At 42.5% G+C, this 21130-nt stretch overlaps 1 protein-coding gene across 1 annotated transcript; it reads right to left on the bottom strand.

The window, feature by feature from the left end:
* Positions 1–109: 109 nt before the first annotated feature.
* On the bottom strand, positions 110–20118 carry LOC118377036 (phosphatidylserine lipase ABHD16A-like). The gene is made up of 19 exons (XM_035763858.2): positions 19950–20118; positions 19485–19541; positions 19153–19219; positions 18806–18892; positions 18399–18484; positions 18134–18207; positions 17833–17943; positions 11693–11807; positions 10875–10976; positions 10653–10716; positions 10396–10445; positions 9915–10038; positions 9594–9698; positions 9301–9364; positions 4318–4374; positions 4144–4206; positions 2183–2358; positions 1454–1500; positions 110–738 (listed from the first exon to the last, which is right to left on the bottom strand). Exons 1-19 carry the CDS (start codon positions 20049–20051, stop codon positions 655–657), a joined length of 1635 nt encoding a protein of 544 aa, XP_035619751.1. The 5' UTR covers positions 20052–20118; the 3' UTR covers positions 110–654.
* Positions 20119–21130: the final 1012 nt, after the last annotated feature.

The raw sequence follows: 21130 nt of genomic DNA, 5'->3' as shown, positions 1-21130 counted from the left end.
AACGCTCGTTGACGCAATAATTGAATTTATATAGATTTATTTTGTGACGCGAGCGGTGAAGTCAGGGTATTATACTCAGACGATAAGGAGTTCCCTTAGACCACGCCCACATTGTAAAAGAGCCAACTTTGTTTATTTTTGTTTTGTACAGAAATAAAACATGCTAAAAAGCTGCTGTGTTCAATTGTACATGTAGCCAGGTCAAAAATCACAACCTACTGTTGGCAATGCTCCCATGTCGAGGAAGAGCCCTGTGGCTTCAGGCTATTTGGCGTGGGGAAAGCACTATCACAGTTCGTTTGGAACTCCACTCACTACTTGTAGCTGTATAGCGTTGGTCTTGACTAGCTTGATGTTCCGGTCGGACGCTAGCATCATAAAGGGGCATGAGGCAATATTACGTTTTTCTAAGTAGCAAGAACGCTAGGGAGCAGTAATCTTTAGACATGTAGATTTTGTAATTGATTAAAACAAGTAGACATATGCCAAGGTTTTGCTATGAGCCAGGTGGGCAGGGTCGCAACATTCCAATACCGACTGGGTCTAGCTGCCTTGTACACCTCCCATACATTCAATCCATGCACTGTAAACCTCATTGGTTGGTCCCCGCCAGGCTCTTTGCTTCTCGTTTCTATCCATCCTTCAACCCTCTTTCTACAGTCTCCAAGGGGCAGTGAATTCAGAGTAGGGGAGAGGAGTGCAGTGAGTTGAGTCGAAGTTCCGCATGTACTTCCGTGCCTGAGAAAGGGAGGGAACAAGTGATGGAGATGGGAGGGAAAACAATGAACGAGAGAACATTCCCAATGGAAATCTGTAGATTTGCTTTTGTCTGACTTTAATGGAAGCCCACTCACCTCCTTACCATTTCCATATAAAGGGAATCAAATGTACTTAAAGGGCATTAGCCCACCACAGAACAAAAGTAGCAGCATTCGCTGTAGTAAATTACTTAAACCACAGAGCCAATAGAAATACATTGCACAGGTGATCTAGTTATGGAAACCTCAAGTGTTCTTCAGCATTGGGGGGGTGAAGGAGACAAGATGAAAGGCACTGATGGAGGGGGATAGAATGCAAGTCATGTTGTAGAGAGGAGGAACAACAGAAGATGAAAGGCACTGATGGAGGGGGGAGGGGGATAGAATGCAAGTCATGTTGTAGAGAGGAGGAAGGGGGATAGAATGCAAGTCATGTTGTAGAGAGGAGGAAGAACAGAAGATGAAAGGCACTGATGGAGGGGGGAGGGGGATAGAACGCAAGTCATGTTGTAGAGAGGAGGAAGAACAGAAGATGAAAGGCACTGATGGAGGGGGAGGGGGATAGAACGCAAGTCATGTTGTAGAGAGGAGGAAGAACAGAAGATGAAAGGCACTGATGGAGGGGGAGGGGGATAGAATGCAAGTCATGTTGTAGAGAGGAGGAACAACAGAAGATGAAAGAAGCAGTTTCTCACCAGGAAAAGAGCCAGTTGCCGTCTTCCCTCCAGTGTCATGTCCTCACCTGACAAAACAGGCAGGAAAAGCTTAAAACCACAACACACAAGTGTTTATATAAGTCTGCGTTTTGTCCTATATTTTTAATCCCATCCCCCATGGGCCTTATGGTAGGCGGCCATTGTAAATAACAATTTGTTCTTAACAAACTTGCCTTGTTAAATAAAATAAAAAATATGGATTCACAATCTCAGCAGAGAGCAGTGGTGTGAAAATACTACTTAAGTATTTGTTTGGAGTAGCTGTACTTTACTATATGTATTTTTACTCCATACATTTTCCCCCAACACCCAACAGTACTAGTTACAATTTGAATGCTTAGCAGTACAGGAAAAATGTCCAATTCACACACATCAAGAGAACGTCCCTGGTCATCCCTACTGCCGCTGGTCTGGTGGACTCACTAAACAAATGCTTCCTTAGACATTTACAGAGTGTTGGAGCTGCCCCTAGCTGTCAAAAAAAGGGAATTGTGCTGTCTGGTTAGCTAAATATAAGGAATTTGATGTATAGCTTTTACTTTCTCTCAAGTATGACAATTGAGTACTTTTTCCACCTCTGGCAGAGAGTAGTGTCTAAGGCAATAAACAAAGACCAAAATAAATTCCATCATCAAGTAGTTAATCTAGGGAGATTGTAATCTAAATCAAACAGTTGTAATGGTGTGGTCATTTGAGGAGCAGTCTTACCAACGCTCCAGGGGAAGAAAACGTCTCTCTCCGTCTTATACGACTGCAGAACAGACACACACCAGTCATCATCCACCTCATAGCTACTGTACACCGCTGCCTCTTCTACGTGGTTGGAGGCTGCCAGCCATGCTCTGATGGCCCGGACTCCATCGTCTGTCATCACCTGGGGGTACCTGAAGATATGACATCAGAAAGGGTTTAACACAAACACAGTGCTCACTCTGTTCCTATTGTATGTATACAGTTGAAGTCAGAAGTTTACATACACTTAGGTTGGAGTCATTAAAACTCATTTTTCAACCACTCCACAAATTTCTTGTTCACAAACTATAGTTTTGTCAAGTTGGTTCGGACATCTACTTTGTGCATGACAAGTCATTTTTCCAACAATTGTTTGCAGACAGATTATTTCACTTATAATTCACTGTATCACAATTCCAGTGGGTCAGAAGTTTACATACACTAAGTTGACTGTGCCTTTAAACAGCTTGGAAAATTCCATAAAATGATGTCATGGCTTTAGAAGCTCCTGATAGGCTAACTGACATCATTTGAGTCAATTGGAGGTGTACCCGTGGATGTATTTCAAGGCCTACCTTCAAACTCAGTGCGTTTTTGCTTAACATCATGGGAAAATCAAAAGAAATCAACCAAGACCTCAGAACAAGAAAAAAAGTCTGGTTCATCCTTGGGAGCAATTTCCAAACGCCTTAAGGTATCACGTTCATCTGTACAAACATTAGTACGCACGTATAAACACCATGGGACCACGTAGCCGTCGAACCACTCAGAAATGAGACGCGTTCTGTCTCCTAGAGATGAATGTACTTTGGTGCGAAAAGTGCTATCAATTCCAGAACAACAGCAAAGGACCTTGTGAAGATGCTGGAGGAAACCGGTATAAAAGTATCTATCCACAGTAAAACAAGTCCTATATCGACATAACCTGAAAGGCCGCTAAGCAAGGAAGAAGCCACTCCTCCCGAAACCTCAATAAAAAAGCCTGACTACGTTTTGCAACTGCACATAGGGATAAAGATCATACTTTTTAGAAAAATGTCCTCTGGTCTGATGAAACAAAAATAGAGCTGTTTGGCCATAATGACCATCGTTATGTTTGGAGGGAAAAGGGGGAGGCTTGCAAGCCAAAGAACACCATCCCAACCGTGAAGCACGGGGGTGGCAGCATCATGTTGTGGGGGTGCTTTGCTGCAGGAGGGACTGGTGCACTTCACAAAATAGATGGCATCATGAGGATGGAAAATTATGTAGATATATTGAAGCAACATCTCAATACATCTTTCAGGAAGTTAAAGCTTGGTCGCAAATGGGTCTTCCAAATGGACAATGACCCCAAGCATACTTCCAAAGTATGTGGCAAAATGGCTTAAGGAAAACAAAGTCAAGGTATTGGAGTGGCCATCACAAAGCCCTGACCTCAATCGCATAGAAACATTTTAGGCAGAACTGAAAAAGCGTGTGCGAGCTAGGAGGCCTAGAAACCTGACTCAGTTACACCAGCTCTGTCTGGAGGAATGGGCCAAAATAAACACTACTTATTGTGGGAAGCTTGTGGAAGGCTACCCGGAACATTTGACCCAAGCTAAACAATTTAAAGGTAACGCTACCAAATACTAATTGAGTATATGTAAACTTCTGACCCACTGGGAATGTGATGAAAGGTGAAATAAATCACTACTATTATTCTGACATGTCACTTTCTTAAAATAAAGTGGTGATCCTAACTGACCTAAGACAGGGAATTTTTACTAGGATTAAATGTCAGAAATTGTGAAAAACTGAGTTTAAATGTATTTGGCTGATGTGTATGTAAACTTCCGACTTCAACTGTATATAGTACAAGGCAACACAGATGTCTGTGTGAGGTTGTGGATAATCAAGTCTGTAGTGTACAGACATACACAGCCTATGTGAAGTCTTTGAGACAGAGAACCAACCTGAACTGCAGAAGTTTGAGCAGGAGGTTGTTTCCTCTGTTGGACATGATGTCTTCTGGACCCCTGAAACAACAGTCAGTCAGTGAAACCAGCCACTATAGCTATGCGCTGGTAAATCGAGGTAATCTGAACGGGCTCGAAGTCTTGTTTTTTCATGCCTTCATAGTGACTCACGTGGTGGTAATGATCTCATCTTTGGTTCTTCTGATCAGAAGCACTGGTCCCTGGTACCTAAGGAAGAACTCTTGAGTGTTAAAGGGTCATAAAATACTCAGAACCTCCCATCTTCCCTTAGGGTAAACAGCACCCCTTTTGATTTGAATAAAACCTCCCATACACATTTGCCCATTGTAGAAGTGCTCAGAAATGGTCCTTTTGGACCTGAATGCCAAAATATTCAGGAGATAAAAGGTACTCAAAGTTGACCTATTTTGCATATCCCACCATACCATCATGTCTTAATCACTGGAAAATATAGTTGTAATCAATTAAAAGCTTTATCCAACTATTTTATTATTTTTAACCTTAAACACAATTATCTAAAAACGTGTAAACTCTTTTGTTCTTCATATTTGCATATGTTGTAGCTTATACCCTACTTTACATCTGATGTTCCAGGCTGCATCACATCCGGCCGTGATGGGGAGTCCCATAGGGCATCGCACAATTGGCCCAGCATCGTCCATCATTGTACATAAGAATTTGTTCTTAACTGACTTGCCTAGTTAAATAAAAGGTTAAATGAATTAATACAAAAAAAATATGTTGTGCCCGGTTGAGACAATATGCTCGAATACAGTAGAGGTCACGATACCAGAATTTTGACTTCAATACAGATACCAGGACTAGTATCACGATACTCAACACCAACCAAATGAACGTTAGCCGGTCACAGAATGGCACTTGATCCAGACAAACTCAGCTACTGACTGCTCTGTTCAATCGGTGGGCATCTTTTAAATTCAATATCATTAGATTTGAATGTTTTTACAACAGCCTTTTTCAGAGACTGTATAATTGATGAATTAATCCATACATAGCAATCAATTTTACTTGGTTTTTAGGCATCTATTTACATAACGGTAATTTATTTGAATGGTTAATCTCTATTGATAAACTGGGTAAAATGGTTAGGTCACTGGTTAGACTGTAAACTCTCCTTCCAGACCCATATCAAACATCTCTAATCCAAAGTTAAATCTAGAATTGGCTTCCTATTTCGCAACAAAGCATCCTTCACTCATGCTGCCAAACATACCCTTGTAAAACTGACTATCCTACCAATCCTCGACTTTGGCAATGTCATTTACAAAATAGCCTCCAATACCCTACTCAACAAATTGGATGCAGTCTATCACAGTGCAATCCGTTTTGTCACCAAAGCCCCATATATTACCCACCATTGCGACCTGTACGCTCTCGTTGGCTGGCCCTCGCTTCATACTCGTCGCCAAACCCACTGGCTCCATGTCATCTACAAGACCCTGCTAGGTAAAGTTCCCCCTTATCTCAGCTCGCTGGTCACCATAGCATATCCCACCTGTAGCACACGCTCCAGCAGGTATATCTCTCTAGTCACCCCCAAAACCAATTCTTTCTTTGGCCGCCTCTCCTTCCAGTTCTCTGCTGCCAATGACTGGAACGAACTACAAAAATCTCTGAAACTGGAAACACTTATTTCCCTCACTAGCTTTAAGCACCAACTGTCAGAGCAGCTCACAGATTACTGCACCTGTACATAGCCCACCTATAACTTAGCCCAAACAACTACCTCTTTCCCTACTGTATTTAATTTATTCATTTATTTTGTTCCTTTGCACCCCATTATTTTTATTTCTACTTTGCACATTCTTCCATTGCAAATCTACCATTCCAGTGTTTTACTTGTTATATTGTATTTACTTTGCCACCATGGCCTTTTTTTGCCTTTACCTCCACTCATTTGCTCACATCGTATATAGACTTGTTTTTACTGTATTATTGACTGTATGTTTGTTTTACTTCATGTGTAACTCTGTGTTGTTGTATCTGTCGAACTGCTTTGCTTTATCTTGGCCAGGTCGCAATTGTAAATGAGAACTTGTTCTCAACTTGCCTACCTGGTTAAATAAAGGTGAAATAAAAAATACACATACATTTAAAAAAATAAAGTTGTAGCCTATACACAGTGTCCAAAACATTAAGAACACTAATATTGAGTTATCCCCCCCCGTTTCCCCTCAGAACAGACTCAATTCATCAGGGCATGGACTCTAGAAGGTATCAAAATTGTTCCACGGGGATGCTGACCCGTGTTGATTCCAATGCTTCCCACAGTTGTTTCAAGTTGGCTGGATGTCCTTTGTGTGGTGGACCATTCTTGACACACACAGGAAACTGTTGAACGTGGAAAAACCCAGCAGTGTTGCAGTTCTTGACACACTCAAACCGGTGCACCTGGCACTTACTACCATAACCCGTTCAAAGGAAGTTCAATCTTGTGTCTTTCCCATTCACCCTCTGAATGGCACACATACACAATCCATGTCTCAAGGCTTAAAAATCCATATTTAACCTGTCTCCTACCTTTCATAAGTTGGTGGTTGAAGATATCCCTCTAGTGGTGTGGGGGCTGTGCTTTGGCAAAGTGGGTGGGGTTATATCCTTCCTGTTTGGCCCTGTCCGGGGGTGTCCTCGGATGGGGCCACAGTGTCTCCTGACCCCTCCTGTCTCAGCCTCCAGTATTTATGCTGCAGTAGTTTGTGTCGGGGGGCTAGGGTCAGTTTGTTATATCTGGAGTACTTCTCCTGTCCTATTCGGTGTCCTGTGTGAATCTAAGTGTGCGTTCTCTAATTCTCTCCTTCTCTCTTTCTTTCTCTCTCTCGGAGGACCTGAGCCCTAGGACCATGCCCCAGGACTACCTGACATGATGACTCCTTGCTGTCCCCAGTCCACCTGGCCATGCTGCTGCTCCAGTTTCAACTGTTCTGCCTTACTATTATTCAACCATGCTGGTCATTTATGAACATTTGAACATCTTGGCCACGTTCTGTTATAATCTCCACCCGGCACAGCCAGAAGAGGACTGGCCACCCCACATATGCTCTCTCTAATTCTCTCTTTCTTTCTCTCTCTCGGAGGACCTGAGCCCTAGGACCGTGCCCCAGGACTACCTGACATGATGGCTCCTTGCTGTCCCCAGTCCACCTGACTGTGCTGCTGCTCCAGTTTCAACTGTTCTGCCTTATTATTATTCGACCATGCTGGTCATTTATGAACATTTGAACATCCTGGTCATGTTCTGTTATAATCTCTACCCGGCACAGCCAGAAGAGGACTGGCCACCCCACATAGCCCGGGTTCCTCTCTAGGTTTCTTCCTAGGTTTTGGCCTTTCTAGGGAGTTTTTCCTAGCCACCGTGCTTTTACACCTGCATTGTTTGCTGTTTGGGGTTTTAGGCTGGGTTTCTGTACAGCACTTTGAGATATCAGCTGATGTACGAAGGGCTATATAAATAAATTTGATTTGATTTGATCTACACTGATTGAAGTGGATTTAACAAGTGACATCAATAAGGAATCATAGCTTTCACCTGGTCACTCATGGAAAGAGCAGGTGTTCCTAATGTTGTGTACACAATACAGGTGTATGCATATTTAATAGGAGTGAGTGCATGCATTGAGTTGAGCTTGTTTTGGCTGATTTCATGGGGCTACAGATGACACAGTTTCCCTCCCATTTGTGACTTATTTTATTGTACTGATCAACAACATTTGCATAGAAGTAGCTTATTTGATAAAACTGCGCAGTGTCACAAGAGAGAGGGGAGGGGGGCGGCCCGCAGAAGCCATATTAGCACACCATTCAGTTCGCTGAGGCAATAGATCATCCTTGGGAGAGACGTGCCTTTGCATTAGCTGCGCTGAACCGCGAGTCGGATTTGACAGAAGTACTGAATGTAACAAATTCTAGTACCAAACCATTTTTTCATGTTCTAGTATTGAAAAAGTACCGAAGTTTCATTATAAACTGGGTGGGTCAGGGCCTGATGCTGATCGGCTGACTACCATGGGTAAGACAAAACATTTATTTTTACTGCTCTAATTACGTTGGTAATAAAATAGCAATATGGCACCTCGGGGGGGATATATGTCTAATATACCACAGCTAAGGGCTGTGTCAGGCACTCAGTGTTACGTCGTGCATAAGAACAGCCCTTAGCCGTGGTATATTACCACACCCCCTCGTACCTTATAAGCATAACATGAAACACAAGAATGCAGGGTTGGTGTCATGTTTTGGCTGTTAAATGCACACACAAAAAAAGTGAATGTCAACTTTCAAATGGTACCACAAAGACGGTTGTTGGTCCACACAGAATGTTGACTTGAATGGGAATATCTGTTTTAAATGACTGTCAATCCTCCATAGAAAACCTATAGAAATATAGATAATAGAATATGTATGACCATTAATGTTAACATTCAACGGTGGGCCATCTGTGGTAGTAATTAGAAGTTAAAATGTCAATGGTGTAACAGCTAAATTGCAGTGGTCTGAAGGGATAGGTCCATCCTATTAATTATATTACTATGATTAAAATGACACCCACCCTGTATTCAAGAGCATGTTGTGTTTCAACTGATGGCGGACACAACACAAAAATATCTATGTAAAATAGGGTCTGAGCTAATTGATCATTGAGATTAAAGGTAGCATAAACGTAAACATGGATTTGCATTAGAATACACATCAAAAGTCCCAATGCAAACTTATACCTCACTTTTCTATTTTTGAGGAGGTGGGAGATGAAATGAAACATCTAGAATTTATACAATAGTTTGACAACCCTGTTTTGAAGCTTTTAATTGATATCGAACCCAACTGTGTATCTTTTCCAGTGATGAAGACATGGCTATCTGATGGTATGGTGGGGTATGCAAAATAAGTCAACTTTGAGCACCTTTATTCTCCTGAATATTTTGGCATTCAGGTCAAAAGGTCCCTTTCTGACCACTTCTTCCATGGGTAATATACGGAAAGTTTTGTTCAAATCAAATGGGATGCTGTCAAAAAGTGATTCAATTCAAATAAATGTACCCAATATTTTCCATGGATATGTTCATGTCAGTCACACACACGCAAAGTGTTTGTGTGAGTAAAGAGTGTTGCACTTACTTGCAGAGCTGATCTGCGCTGTTGAGGTTCATGTACTGCCTGACTGTGTGTGTCACCAGCGGCCCTGAAACACACCATTTTCATTGTCAGATCCTGGACCGAACACAGCCCTTACAAATAGACACACCTCAGGTCTTTAGGAGATGCTCTTATCCAGAGTGACTATTCACTTCTTAAAGAATATATCTCATAATAGGAAAAAAAGTGTCATCCAAAGACATAATACATTTCTGTTTATATGACATCATTGGTCTTTTCCACGCCTTGACCTATGACCCCTGCGCGAGACTCACTCCAGCTGTCGGGCATGACCTTGAGGGCCAGAGGCAGCAGGTCATCAAAGGATGCATCCAACACCAGCGCTTGGATCTCTGGATAGGACATCACCGCCCAACTGGCTGAGAGAGAGAAATATATAGACAGAGAAAAGGAAGTATGAGAGGGGAGGAGGAGAGAGAAGGGAGAAGAAGAATGGGGAGAGAGAGGGTGAGAGAAGAGAAAATGATGAGGGGGGAGAAATAAAGTGGTGCTTACAGTATGTAGGTGAAATTGGTCAACTCATTCCCACAACAAACTAAGTCCAGACAAACTGCATATACCAATAGGGTTCATACCTGTGAATCCCCCTATGGACCAGGCATACACCACTATTTCACTGAGCTGGAAGCCCAGCTTGTGCACTGCAAACTGGATCACTACATCCATGGCATTGGCCTCGTTCTGGGGGAACGGTACGCCCTGAGAGAAATAAGGGAGTGGATAGGGGAACGAAGAGTTGTTGTTTTACATTTACTGTCACGTCAATGCACATTTTGAGACGGAAACAAATCTGCTGCTAACAGACATTTTAGTAATTTAGCAGGCGCTCTTATCAACTCACAGTAGTGAGTGGATACTTTTTCCTACATTTACTTGCTGGTCCCCTGTGGGAATCGAGCCCACAACCCTGTGTCTTCCAACATTCTCCAAGAATGACCCGTGTAGACAAACCAGACTTTCCACATAAGACAAACTTGCCTAATAATGCCATTGAAACATGCTGGTAAGTTCATACAAAAGCGTGACGGGGGAAGAGCGAGGGACACTAAGGCTTACCGTGCTTCCTGCAAAGCCAGGGTGGTTCCAGCCAAGCACTGAGTATCCACCTGCAACACAGACAGACAAATAGTTTTATACTGCTCTAGTTTGAATTTAACAGGTTATGGGAATATGTTAACAACCATGTATGAACAGTGATCTTTACCACAAAGGGAGGGAGGAAGGAAGGATGGTAAAGTAAGATGAGAGGAAGGAACTAAAAAATTAAGTATTTCTAATGTGTAAAAAAAAAGTCTCAGACAGAGGTTCCTCACCTTCCAATGGAGTGTTCATACAGCCCACCTCATAGAAGCCTGCGTTCCCCTCACAGCAGATCACCTACAGCAGGACATACAGCAAACACTACAGACCTCACATGGAACCATGGGTAATGTAGTTCTGATGGTTCATAGAGCCTACTGTAGTCCAGTTCCTTATTAGAGGAATCATGGGTAATGTAGTTCAGATGGTTCATAGAGCCTAGTGCAGGTCCTTACCAGAGTCTGTCCGTGCTGTCCTTCGTCTCTCCTGCGGTCCACAAACATGGTATCAATCTCATTCCCATCACACGCCACCAGCTTGTTCCTCTGGCCCTCACACTGCACACAGAGAGGGAGGGAGGTACAGAAATGGCTCGGAAGAGAGAAACTTAAGTTAAGCAGGTCTATGAGAGAAAGGTTGCATACATTGCATTCGGAAAGTACTCAGACCCCTTGACTTTTTCCACATTTTGTTACAGCCTTGGATTAAATTGTTTTTTCCCCTACAGACAATACACCATAATGACAAAGCAAAAACAGGTTTTTAGAAATGTTTGCAAATTTATAGAAATAAATAACTGAAATATTACATTTACATGAATATTCAGACCCTTTACTCAATGCTTTGTTGAAGCACCTTTGACAGAGATTACAGCCTTCAGTCTTCTTGGGTATGACGCTACAATCTTGGCATACCTGTATTTGGAGAGTTTCTCCCATTCTTCTCTGCAGATCCTCTCAAGCTCAGTCAGGTTGGATGGGGAGTGTCGCTAATAATGTCCAATCAATTGAATTTACCACAGATGGACTCCAATCAAGTTATAGAAACATCAAGGATGATTAATGGAAACAGGATGCACCGGAGCTCAATTTTGAGTCTCATAGCAAAACGTCTGAATGCTAAAAATCTGTTTTCGCTTTGTCATTATGTGTAGATTTATAACAAAATGTGGAAAAAGAGGTCTGTATATTTCCAAATACACTGTATATGAATACATGAACTATTGTAAATTAATGTAACCTGACCCTACTGTGGGGTGTGTGTGGTGACTCACCTCTTCTATAAGTCTAGCCTGGCCCTGTTGTAGCATGGGTCTCATAGCCCTTTGCAGGAGGAATACAGACCCAGGGTACAGCATCCTCCTTCCAAATGAGTGGGCAATCAGAAAACTAGAGAGGAGGAGAAAGAGGGAGGGGAGAGAAGAGGTCGAGTCAGTGGGCTAGCAGGCAGTAATGTAATATCAATCAAATATACCAAGCCTGCCTGCTATAACAGTGTGACTGCAGAGAGACAGTGATAGAAACAGTAGTTGTAGTTAGTTACATTATGCCCTGTGTAGTACGATATCTGACTATGTTCCATGGTAGTGTGGTATATTGTAGTCTATGGAGTGTTTATACCGATGTGGCATGGTAGAATATAGTGTATTTAGTTTAGTACCCGATGTGGTAGAATATAGTGTATTTAGTATAGTACCCGATGTGGTAGAATATAGTGTATTTAGTTTAGTACCCGATGTGGTAGAATATAGTGTATTTAGTTTAGTACCCGATGTGGTAGAATATAGTGTATTTAGTTTAGTACCCGATGTGGTAGAATATAGTGTATTTAGTTTAGTACCCGATGTGGTAGAATATAGTGTATTTAGTTTAGTACCCGATGTGGTAGAATATAGTGTATTTAGTTTAGTACCTGATTATGTGGTATGGTAGAATATAGTGTATTTGGTTTAGTACCCGATGTGGTAGAATATAGTGTATTTAGTTTAGTACCTGACGATGTGGTATGGTAGAATATAGTGCATTTGGTTTAGTACCCGATGTGGTAGAATATAGTGTATTTAGTTTAGTACCTGACGATGTGGTATGGTAGAATATAGTGCATTTGGTTTAGTACCCGATGTGGTAGAATAGTGTATTTAGTTTAGTACCTGACGATGTGGTATGGTAGAATATAGTGCATTTGGTTTAGTACCCGATGTGGTAGAATAGTGTATTTAGTTTAGTACCTGATTATGTGGTATGGTAGAATATAGTGTATTTAGTTTAGTACCCGATGTGGTATGGTAGAATATAGTGTATTTAGTTTAGTACCCGATGTGGTAGAATATAATGTATTTAGTTTAGAACCTGACGATGTGGTATGGTAGAATATAGTGTATTTAGTTTAGTACCTGATGTGGTAGAATATAGTGTATTTAGTTTAGTACCCGATGTGGTATGGTAGAATATAGTGTATTTAGTTTAGTACCCGATGTGGTATGGTAGAATATAATGTATTTAGTTTAGTACCCGATGTGGTAGAATATAGTGTATTTAGTTTAGTACCTGATGTGGTAGAATATAGTGTATTTAGTTTAGTACCTGATGTGGTAGAATATAGTGTATTTAGTTTAGTACCTGACGATGTGGTATGGTAGAATATAGTGTATTTAGTTTAGTACCCGATGTGGTAGAATATAGTGTATTTAGTTTAGTACCTGATGTGGTAGAATATAGTGTATTTAGTTTAGTACCTGACGATGTGGTATGGTAGAATATAGTGTATTTAGTTTAGTATCTGATTATGTGGTATGGTAGAATAGTGTATTTAGTTTAGTACCCGATTATGTGGTATGGTAGAATATAGTGCATTTAGTTTAGTACCTGATTATGTGGTATGGTAGAATAGTGTATTTAGTTTAGTACCGGATTATGTGGTATGGTAGAATATAGTGCATTTAGTTTAGTACCTGATGATGTCGTAGAATATAGTGCATTTAGTTTAGTACCTGATGATGTCGTAGAATATAATGCATTTAGTTTAGTACCTGACGATGTGGTAGAATAGTGTATTTAGTTTAGTACCTGATTATGTGGTATAGTAGAATATAGTGTATTTAGTTTAGTATCTGATTATGTGGTATGGTAGAATAGTGTATTTAGTTTAGTACCGGATTATGTGGTATGGTAGAATATAGTGCATTTAGTTTAGTAGGTAGTATGTATATGTAGGTAGAGTTAAAGTGACTATGCATATATGATGAACAGAGAGTAGCAGTAGCGTAAAAAGAGAGGTTGGCTGGAGGTGGGACACAATGCAGATAGCCAATATGCAGGAGCACTGGTCGGTCGGGCCAATTGAGGTAGTATGTACATGGATGTATTGTTAAAGTGACTGTGCATATATGATAAACAGAGAGTAGCAGCAGCGTAAAAGAGGGGTTGGGGGGCACACAATGCAAATAGTCCAGGTAACCATTGGTTACCTGTTCAGAAGTCTTATAGCTTGGGGGTAAAAACTGTTGAGAAGCCTTTTTGTCCTAGACTTGGCACTCCGGTACAGCTTGCCTTGCGGTAGTAGAGAGAACAGTCTATGACTGGGGTGGCTGGGGTCTTTGACAATTTTTAGGGCCTTCCTCTGATACTGCCTGGTGTAGAGGTCCTGGATGGCAGGCAGTTTTCCCCAGTGATGTATTGGGCCGTACGCACTACCCTCTGAAGTGCCTTGCGGTCAGAGGCCGAGCAATTGCCGTACCAGGCAATGATACAACCGGTCAGGATGCTCTCAATGTTGCAGCTGTAGAACCTTAAGGATCTCAGGACCCATGCCAAATCTTTTTAGTTTCCTGAGAGGGAGAAGGCTTTGTCGTGCCCTCTTCATGACTGTCTTGGTGTGTTTGGACCATTCTACTTCGTTGTTGATGTGGACACCAAGAAATTTGAAGCTCTCAACCTGCTCCACTACAGCCCTGTCGATGAGAATGGGGACGACAGTTCCCGCCAATATAAAGCAACTTTGCACAGCCATTGAAGAGGAGTGGGACAACATCCCGGAAACCACAATCAACAGCCCGATGAACTGTAAGCGAAGGAGATGTCGCACTACATGAGGCAAATGGTGTTTTTTTTTAAGGTATCTGTAAACAACAGATACATATCTGTATTCCCAGTCATGTGAAATCCATAAGGCCTAATGAATTTATTTCAATTGACTGACTTCCTTATATAAAGTGTAACTCTTTGAAACTGTTGAATGTTGCATTTATATTTTTGTTCAGTGTAGTTTAGTACCTGACAATATGGCATGGTAGAATACAGTGTGTTGTGGGTATTTTAGTCTGTTTATACCTGGCAATGTAGCATGGCAGACAGGGGTCGACGTTAACGCTTGTCCGCTTGCCCAGGGCAAGTAAAAGAAAATGACGGACAATAAGAATATCGATTTAAGTTGTCCAAATGGACAAGTTAAATGAATTCCAATATAAATGAGGGTACTCCATTCAGAACTGGATGCGTGTCCTCCAGACGCAGAGTTACACACTGTTCTAATCGATGCAGAGTGCATCAGAGTATAATTATTGAAGGCCTGCATTGACAGGCAAGAGTTGTCTTTCAATCAGGCAGTCGAGAGATGCGTTTTTGAGATCAAAGCGAGCCGCATGTGCACATTTGTTGATATTCATTGCTTGTTAGTGAGTCATTTGCCCACTTATAGCTGATTTTTGGTCAGCAATGAAAATCCTGGAAAACTAATGACGTGTGCGCCAGTGGGGCGCGTGTACCAGTGAGGCGCGTGTACCAGTGGGGCGCGTGTACCAGTGGGGCGCGTGTACCAGTGGGGCGCGTGTACCAGTGGGGCGTTGCCAGAGGAGAGAGAGACTTGCGCAGCAGGTAAAATAATGATATACAACAGACTAACTAGATAACCAGCCAAGCTACACTGTTTTGAATTGGCTATCTTGCTAGTTAACTACTTAGCATGTATTAATGTCATTGACATGTCCAATGTCCTAAAATAACTTTCCACTGGCACTCGTGTATAACCGCAAATGGGGGACACACAGTTGATACAGGTGCAGTTGATGAAACCAAATGCGGCATACCCCAGTTGTAATACAGTCTCTCAAGCCCTCAAAATTGGCTAGGATTCTCTATTCAATACTGGCCATGTAATTCCAACAAAGTAAAAAATACACTGCTCAAAAAAATAAAGGGAACACTTAAACAACACAATTTAACTCCAAATCAATCACACTTCTGTGAAATCAAACTGTCCACTTAGGAAGCAACACTGATTGACAATACATTTCACATGCTGTTGTGCAAATGGAATAGACAACAGGTGGAAAGTATAGGCATTTAGCAAGACACCCCCAATAAAGGAGTGGTTCTGCAGGTGGGGACCACAGACCACTTCTCAGTTCCTATGCTTCCTGGCTGATGTTTTGGTCACTTTTGAATGCTGGCGGTGCTTTCACTCTAGTGGTAGCATGAGACGGAGTCTACAACCCACACAAGTGGCTCAGGTAGTGCAGCTCATCCAGGACGGCACATCAATGCGATATGTGGCAAGAAGGTTTACTGTGTCTGTCAGCGTAGTGTCCAGAGCATGGAGGCGCTACCAGGAGACAGGCCAGTACATCAAGAGACGTGGAGGAGGCCGTAGGAGGGCAACAACCCAGCAGCAGGACCGCTACCTCCGCCTTTGTGCAACGAGGAGCAGGAACACTGCCAGAGCCCTGCAAAATGACCTCCAGCAGGCCACAAATGTGCATGTGTCTGCTTAAACGGTCAGAAACAGACTCCATGAGGGTGGTATGAGGGCCCGACGTCCACAGGTGGGGGTTGTGCTTACAGCCCAACACCGTGCACGACGTTTGGCATTTGCCAGAGAACATCAAGATTGGCAAATCCGCCACTGGCGCCCTGTGCTCTTCACAGATGAAAGCAGGTTCACACTGAGCACATGTGACAGACATGACAGTCTGGAGACGCCGTGAAGAACGTTCTGCTGCCTGTAACATCCTCCACCATGACCGGTTTGGCGGTGGGTCAGTCATGGTGTGGGGTGGCATTTCTTTGGGGGGGCCGCACAGCCCTCCATGTACTCGCCAGAGGTAGCCTGACTGCCATTAGGTACCGAGATGAGATCCTCAGACCCCTTGTGAGACCATATGCTGGTGTGGTTGGCCCTGGGTTCCTCCTAATGCAAGACAATGCTAGACCTCATGTGGCTGGAATGTGTCAACAGTTCCTGCAAGAGGAAGGCATTGATGCTATGGACTGGCCCGCCCGTTCCCCAGACCTGAATCCAATTGAGCACATCTGGGACAACATGTCTCGCTCCATCCACCAACGCCACGTTGCACCACAGACTGTCCAGGAGTTGGCGGATGCTTTAGTCCAGGTCTGGGAGGAGATCCCTCAGGAGACCATCCGCCACCTCATCAGGAGCATGCCCAGGCGTTGTAGGGAGGTCATACAGGCCACACACACTACTGAGCCTCATTTTGACTTGTTTTAAGGACATTACATCAAAGTTGGATCAGCCTGTAGTGTGGTTTTCCACTTTAATTTTGAGTGTGACTCCAAATCCAGACCTCCATGGGTTGATACATTTGATTTCCATTGATCATTTTTGTGTGATTTTGTTGTCAGCACATTCAACCATGTAAAGAAAAAAATATTTAATAAGAATATTTCATTCATTCAGATCTAGGATGTGGTATTTTAGTGTTCCCTTTTTTTGAGCAGTGTATATATTCTTAGAATATCCTAATTGACAAGTAACTCCAATGTTGTCAACATCTTCCCTGAACACTGCATATTTTAACCTTACAAATAGATAAACATCTTAGTTAGCTACCTCGCCAACCTTAGCCGTTTGATCCCTGGTTCATTTAACGAGGGAATCATTGTATAAAGAAAGTATTTAGTTGTAATTGTAATGTTGCAGGGTGGACAAACCATCCTCCAGGAGATTCCAGGAGAGCTACTGGGTGTGCAGGCTTTTGCTCCAGCCATGCTCGAACATACCACATTGCAAAAAATGATCAGCTGCTCAACAGGACCTTGATATTTGTGTAGGGTTGGATCCAAAGTCTGCACACGGTAGCTATCCAGATGGAGGGTTGACGGACCACGTGTTTTAAACAGAAACCTATCAGTGCAGTATTTTACTTTGCGGGGGGTTAAGTGCCTTGCTCAAGGCCACAACAGCAGGAGATAATGTATAGTAATGAACAATGTTTTACATCATACAACACTATTTTCAGTCACCTTTTTGCCTCATAGTGTTACATGGGGGGGGTGACAAGCGTTCGCACAAGTATTACATTTTTTTTTATATAAATGGTCCTGCAAGTTGCTAAAAATGGTTCTGTCAAGCCCTGGTAGAGTACAGTGTATTGTGGATATTGTAGTCTGTCTATACCTGACGATGTGGCATGGTAGAGTGCGTAAAGAGTTGAGCACGCTGTCTGCTGCCCCTCTCAGTTTGGGCTCTGGCTTCAGTAGAGACACTCCTGTCTTGGACAGCAGCTTCCTGTTAGAAGGGACATTTAACAAGTGGAAATAGAGCCTTTACTCTCAAATCATAACCCAGACACAATCATCCTGTTTACATTTACTGTACCACCTTGTGTATTTCATACCAAAAAAATACAATCACAGTGTAAAAATGAACACACATGTAAAAGGTTCACATCAATATGCAAATTACACACACAACTCACGGATTGCTAACTTCTTCCCAGCTGAAGTCTGCCGGCCAGTGAGAGAAGTCAAAATCATAGCAGGCCAGTTTTTTCTACAGACAGAACATTCAAAATTAGTGATCAGGAAGAATAGGTTTCTTTAATTCAAGATTGACAACCACGAGCAAAACAGGCCTGAGAATACTATCAAATGACATATAGGGAACTGGTTAGACATCACACACCATATGGGGAGTAAGGTGTCATTTGAGACGCAGCCCAGCTGTTGCCATAGCAGTGTTACCTTGTTGCTAGGCGTGTGGTTCTTCCTGGTTTCCTCCAGAATGGAGATGAACTGTTGATACTCCGAGTTCCTCCACCGTCCCCAACCTGAGAGAGAGAGGGAAAGGGAGAGTGCCGGAGAGAGTCTCAGGGGTGTACTTAGTGTACCTGATAGACCCACACCGTGTGAGGGAGTCAGTGTGTGAAATTGTAACCCCACAGGAATGCAATCGTAGTTAGCGGTAGACTAGTCACACACAATCCAATGTCTGTGTAGCAGATGAAGAACACCAGACACTACATTCTCTACAATTAGGTTTCGAGATGTTAACATATTTTATGGGGAGAAAAAAATCCATTGAACACAGAGGATTTCTCAAACCAGGAAGAGCAATACAAGTTCAGTAAAAAGAGGGGTAAAGTTCTCACCTCTCAGACAGGCGACTCCCAGCAGACAAACCATTACTGTTCCCACATACTGACTGACTGGGACCAGCTTACTGCTGCAGATGTACCCTGAAACACACAGCAACAGTTTGGCCTACGAACACCACACACACAAACAATTAGTCTAGTAATACCCATTTGCTCCCCCTTTCTTGCACTCATTCGCAATCAAGCATGCACACATGTCCTACGTCAAACCATATCACCACTAGCCAGTACCAATACTTACCTACAGCTGGGTGGTATTGATAGTTAAACCCAATAAGAGCATTACTGCATGAGTCATTTTTTATTACCTTTCATATCGCATGAGTGAACACACACATTACCTTTTCTGTAAAGGTAGCAGAGGAGGAGAGGGGAGCTGTAGTATGACAGAGACCACAAAGCTGACGCCTGGAGGGAGAACACACAAGAGAACAGTTACATCTCAACACAAGGTATGAGAATGTATAGACTACCTGTATAGCTATGTGAGTGTGCTACTTGTCTTTACTTGTGGCATCAGATAATGCAAAAACAAAGATCAAAGGTTGTGTATTACAGTGCAGGCCACTGCATGTAATAGTAAAATATAGTTTATTCTCTAGCTAATCAAAACAGAGTCATAATCAACAATTAGATACTACAACTTGTGGTAACTTGCTAGTTATATACTGACCCATCCGAGGATGCTGTCAGTGTGTTTCTCCAGGCTCTTGGGTTGATAAGTCCATCCCTGGGGTTGTAAGATAAGGGGAAAGTAGTTAGCTGCTAAATGCGTGGTGACTTGCCAAGCCAGCTATGGATAAGAGCAATGATCTCCCTGCCTAGCTAGTACAGCTAACGTTAGCTACCTAGCATAGCTCAACAGTGACTTAGGTTACGTGCTTGCTAGCATGCTCACCTGCAATAACGCAAAGATAGCCATTATACTTGATTCTCTTGGTATCTAGCTGAACATTCCCAAATGTGTTAACTATGCATACATATTCATATTGTCACCTCTGTCATTCAGTGACTGACAGCAGTTTCAATAACACTTCCTGACCGGAGCGCGAACTAGTGCTAGCGTCGACCAAAGTTACATTCCTATCTCGTCCTGCGTCGGTCACAAACACAAGCACGGTATCTGCCGTGAGCCTACCCTCCTCCCTGCTCTTCCTTCGGTTCGGGACTCCCCCTGTGAACGGTGCACTCTCTGGAGATGAGGCCCCAAAAAGCAGCGGATCCACATCCAGCCGGCCATTCTTCCTCTGGTAGCTACGGCAGCCGACACAGGACGTAAATTCCAGACATACAAAGTGCAAGCGTTTTCTTCTTCGGTATAATAGCGCCCGCAACAATTATATGTCCATTCCGCCACCTACTGTACAGGTAGATAATACATATCCAAAAAAGGGAATAATGCGGGGTAAAAATACATCTATACAAATGATCAATAACACATTTTTAATGTGCATGGTTTTCTATTCTAATCAGGTACTTAACACAGGCTCAGAAGGATCCTGTGAGGGTGGCATACTTTCTGTGAGACAGTAGTCCTTGCAGTGCTTCTGCCATGAAGTCTTCTCAGCTGTACAGATGTAATGATGTCCAGCTTATTGGTGGACACTTGTGCAGTACAATTAATAATTGTGGCTATAAATGCTACAAAATCCACCTTCGTTACAATAAGTATATCCAGATCACTTTGATGTTTAACATTTGCAACAGGTTGCGGTGCATCCACGGCCATATCTTCTTCAGAACTGTGGGCTGTTCCCCTTCATTTCTCTTCAACGCCTCCATATAAGATATTTTCTGTACAGCCCTGATCCTTGACACCTCAACTGTTTTCACCCTAACAGGGCACTCTGGGAATATGATCCTGTGAGGATTCTATGTTATGCACTATAGCCCGTTACCATATACAGTGGGGCAAAAAAGTATTTAGTCTGCCACCAATTGTGCAAGTTCTCCCACTTAAAAAGATGAGAGAGGCCTGTAATTTTCATCATAGGTACACTTCAACTATGACAGACAAATGAGAGAAAAAATCCAGAAAATCCCATTGTAGGATTTTTAATGAATTTATTTGCAAATTATGGAGGAAAATAAGTATTTGGTCAATAACAAAAGTTTCTCAATACTTTGTTATATAACCTTTGGGAGAACTTGCACAATTGGTGGCTGACTAAATACTTTTTTGCCCCACTGTATGTGATTGAATATTATCTGCTGTTGGCTTGTGTGGATGTATGTGTTATGCAACATAGCTGACTTGAGACATTGTTAACAGTTCCAGGGCCATTTGCCTTTCTCGTGATGGAAAAATACAGAATAACA

The sequence above is a fragment of the Oncorhynchus keta genome, chromosome 34 (genome assembly GCF_023373465.1).
Source record: "Oncorhynchus keta strain PuntledgeMale-10-30-2019 chromosome 34, Oket_V2, whole genome shotgun sequence".
Lineage (NCBI taxonomy): Eukaryota > Metazoa > Chordata > Actinopteri > Salmoniformes > Salmonidae > Oncorhynchus > Oncorhynchus keta.
The sequence above is the reverse complement of the archived record's forward strand: the minus strand, read 5'-3'. Positions and strand labels throughout refer to the sequence as shown.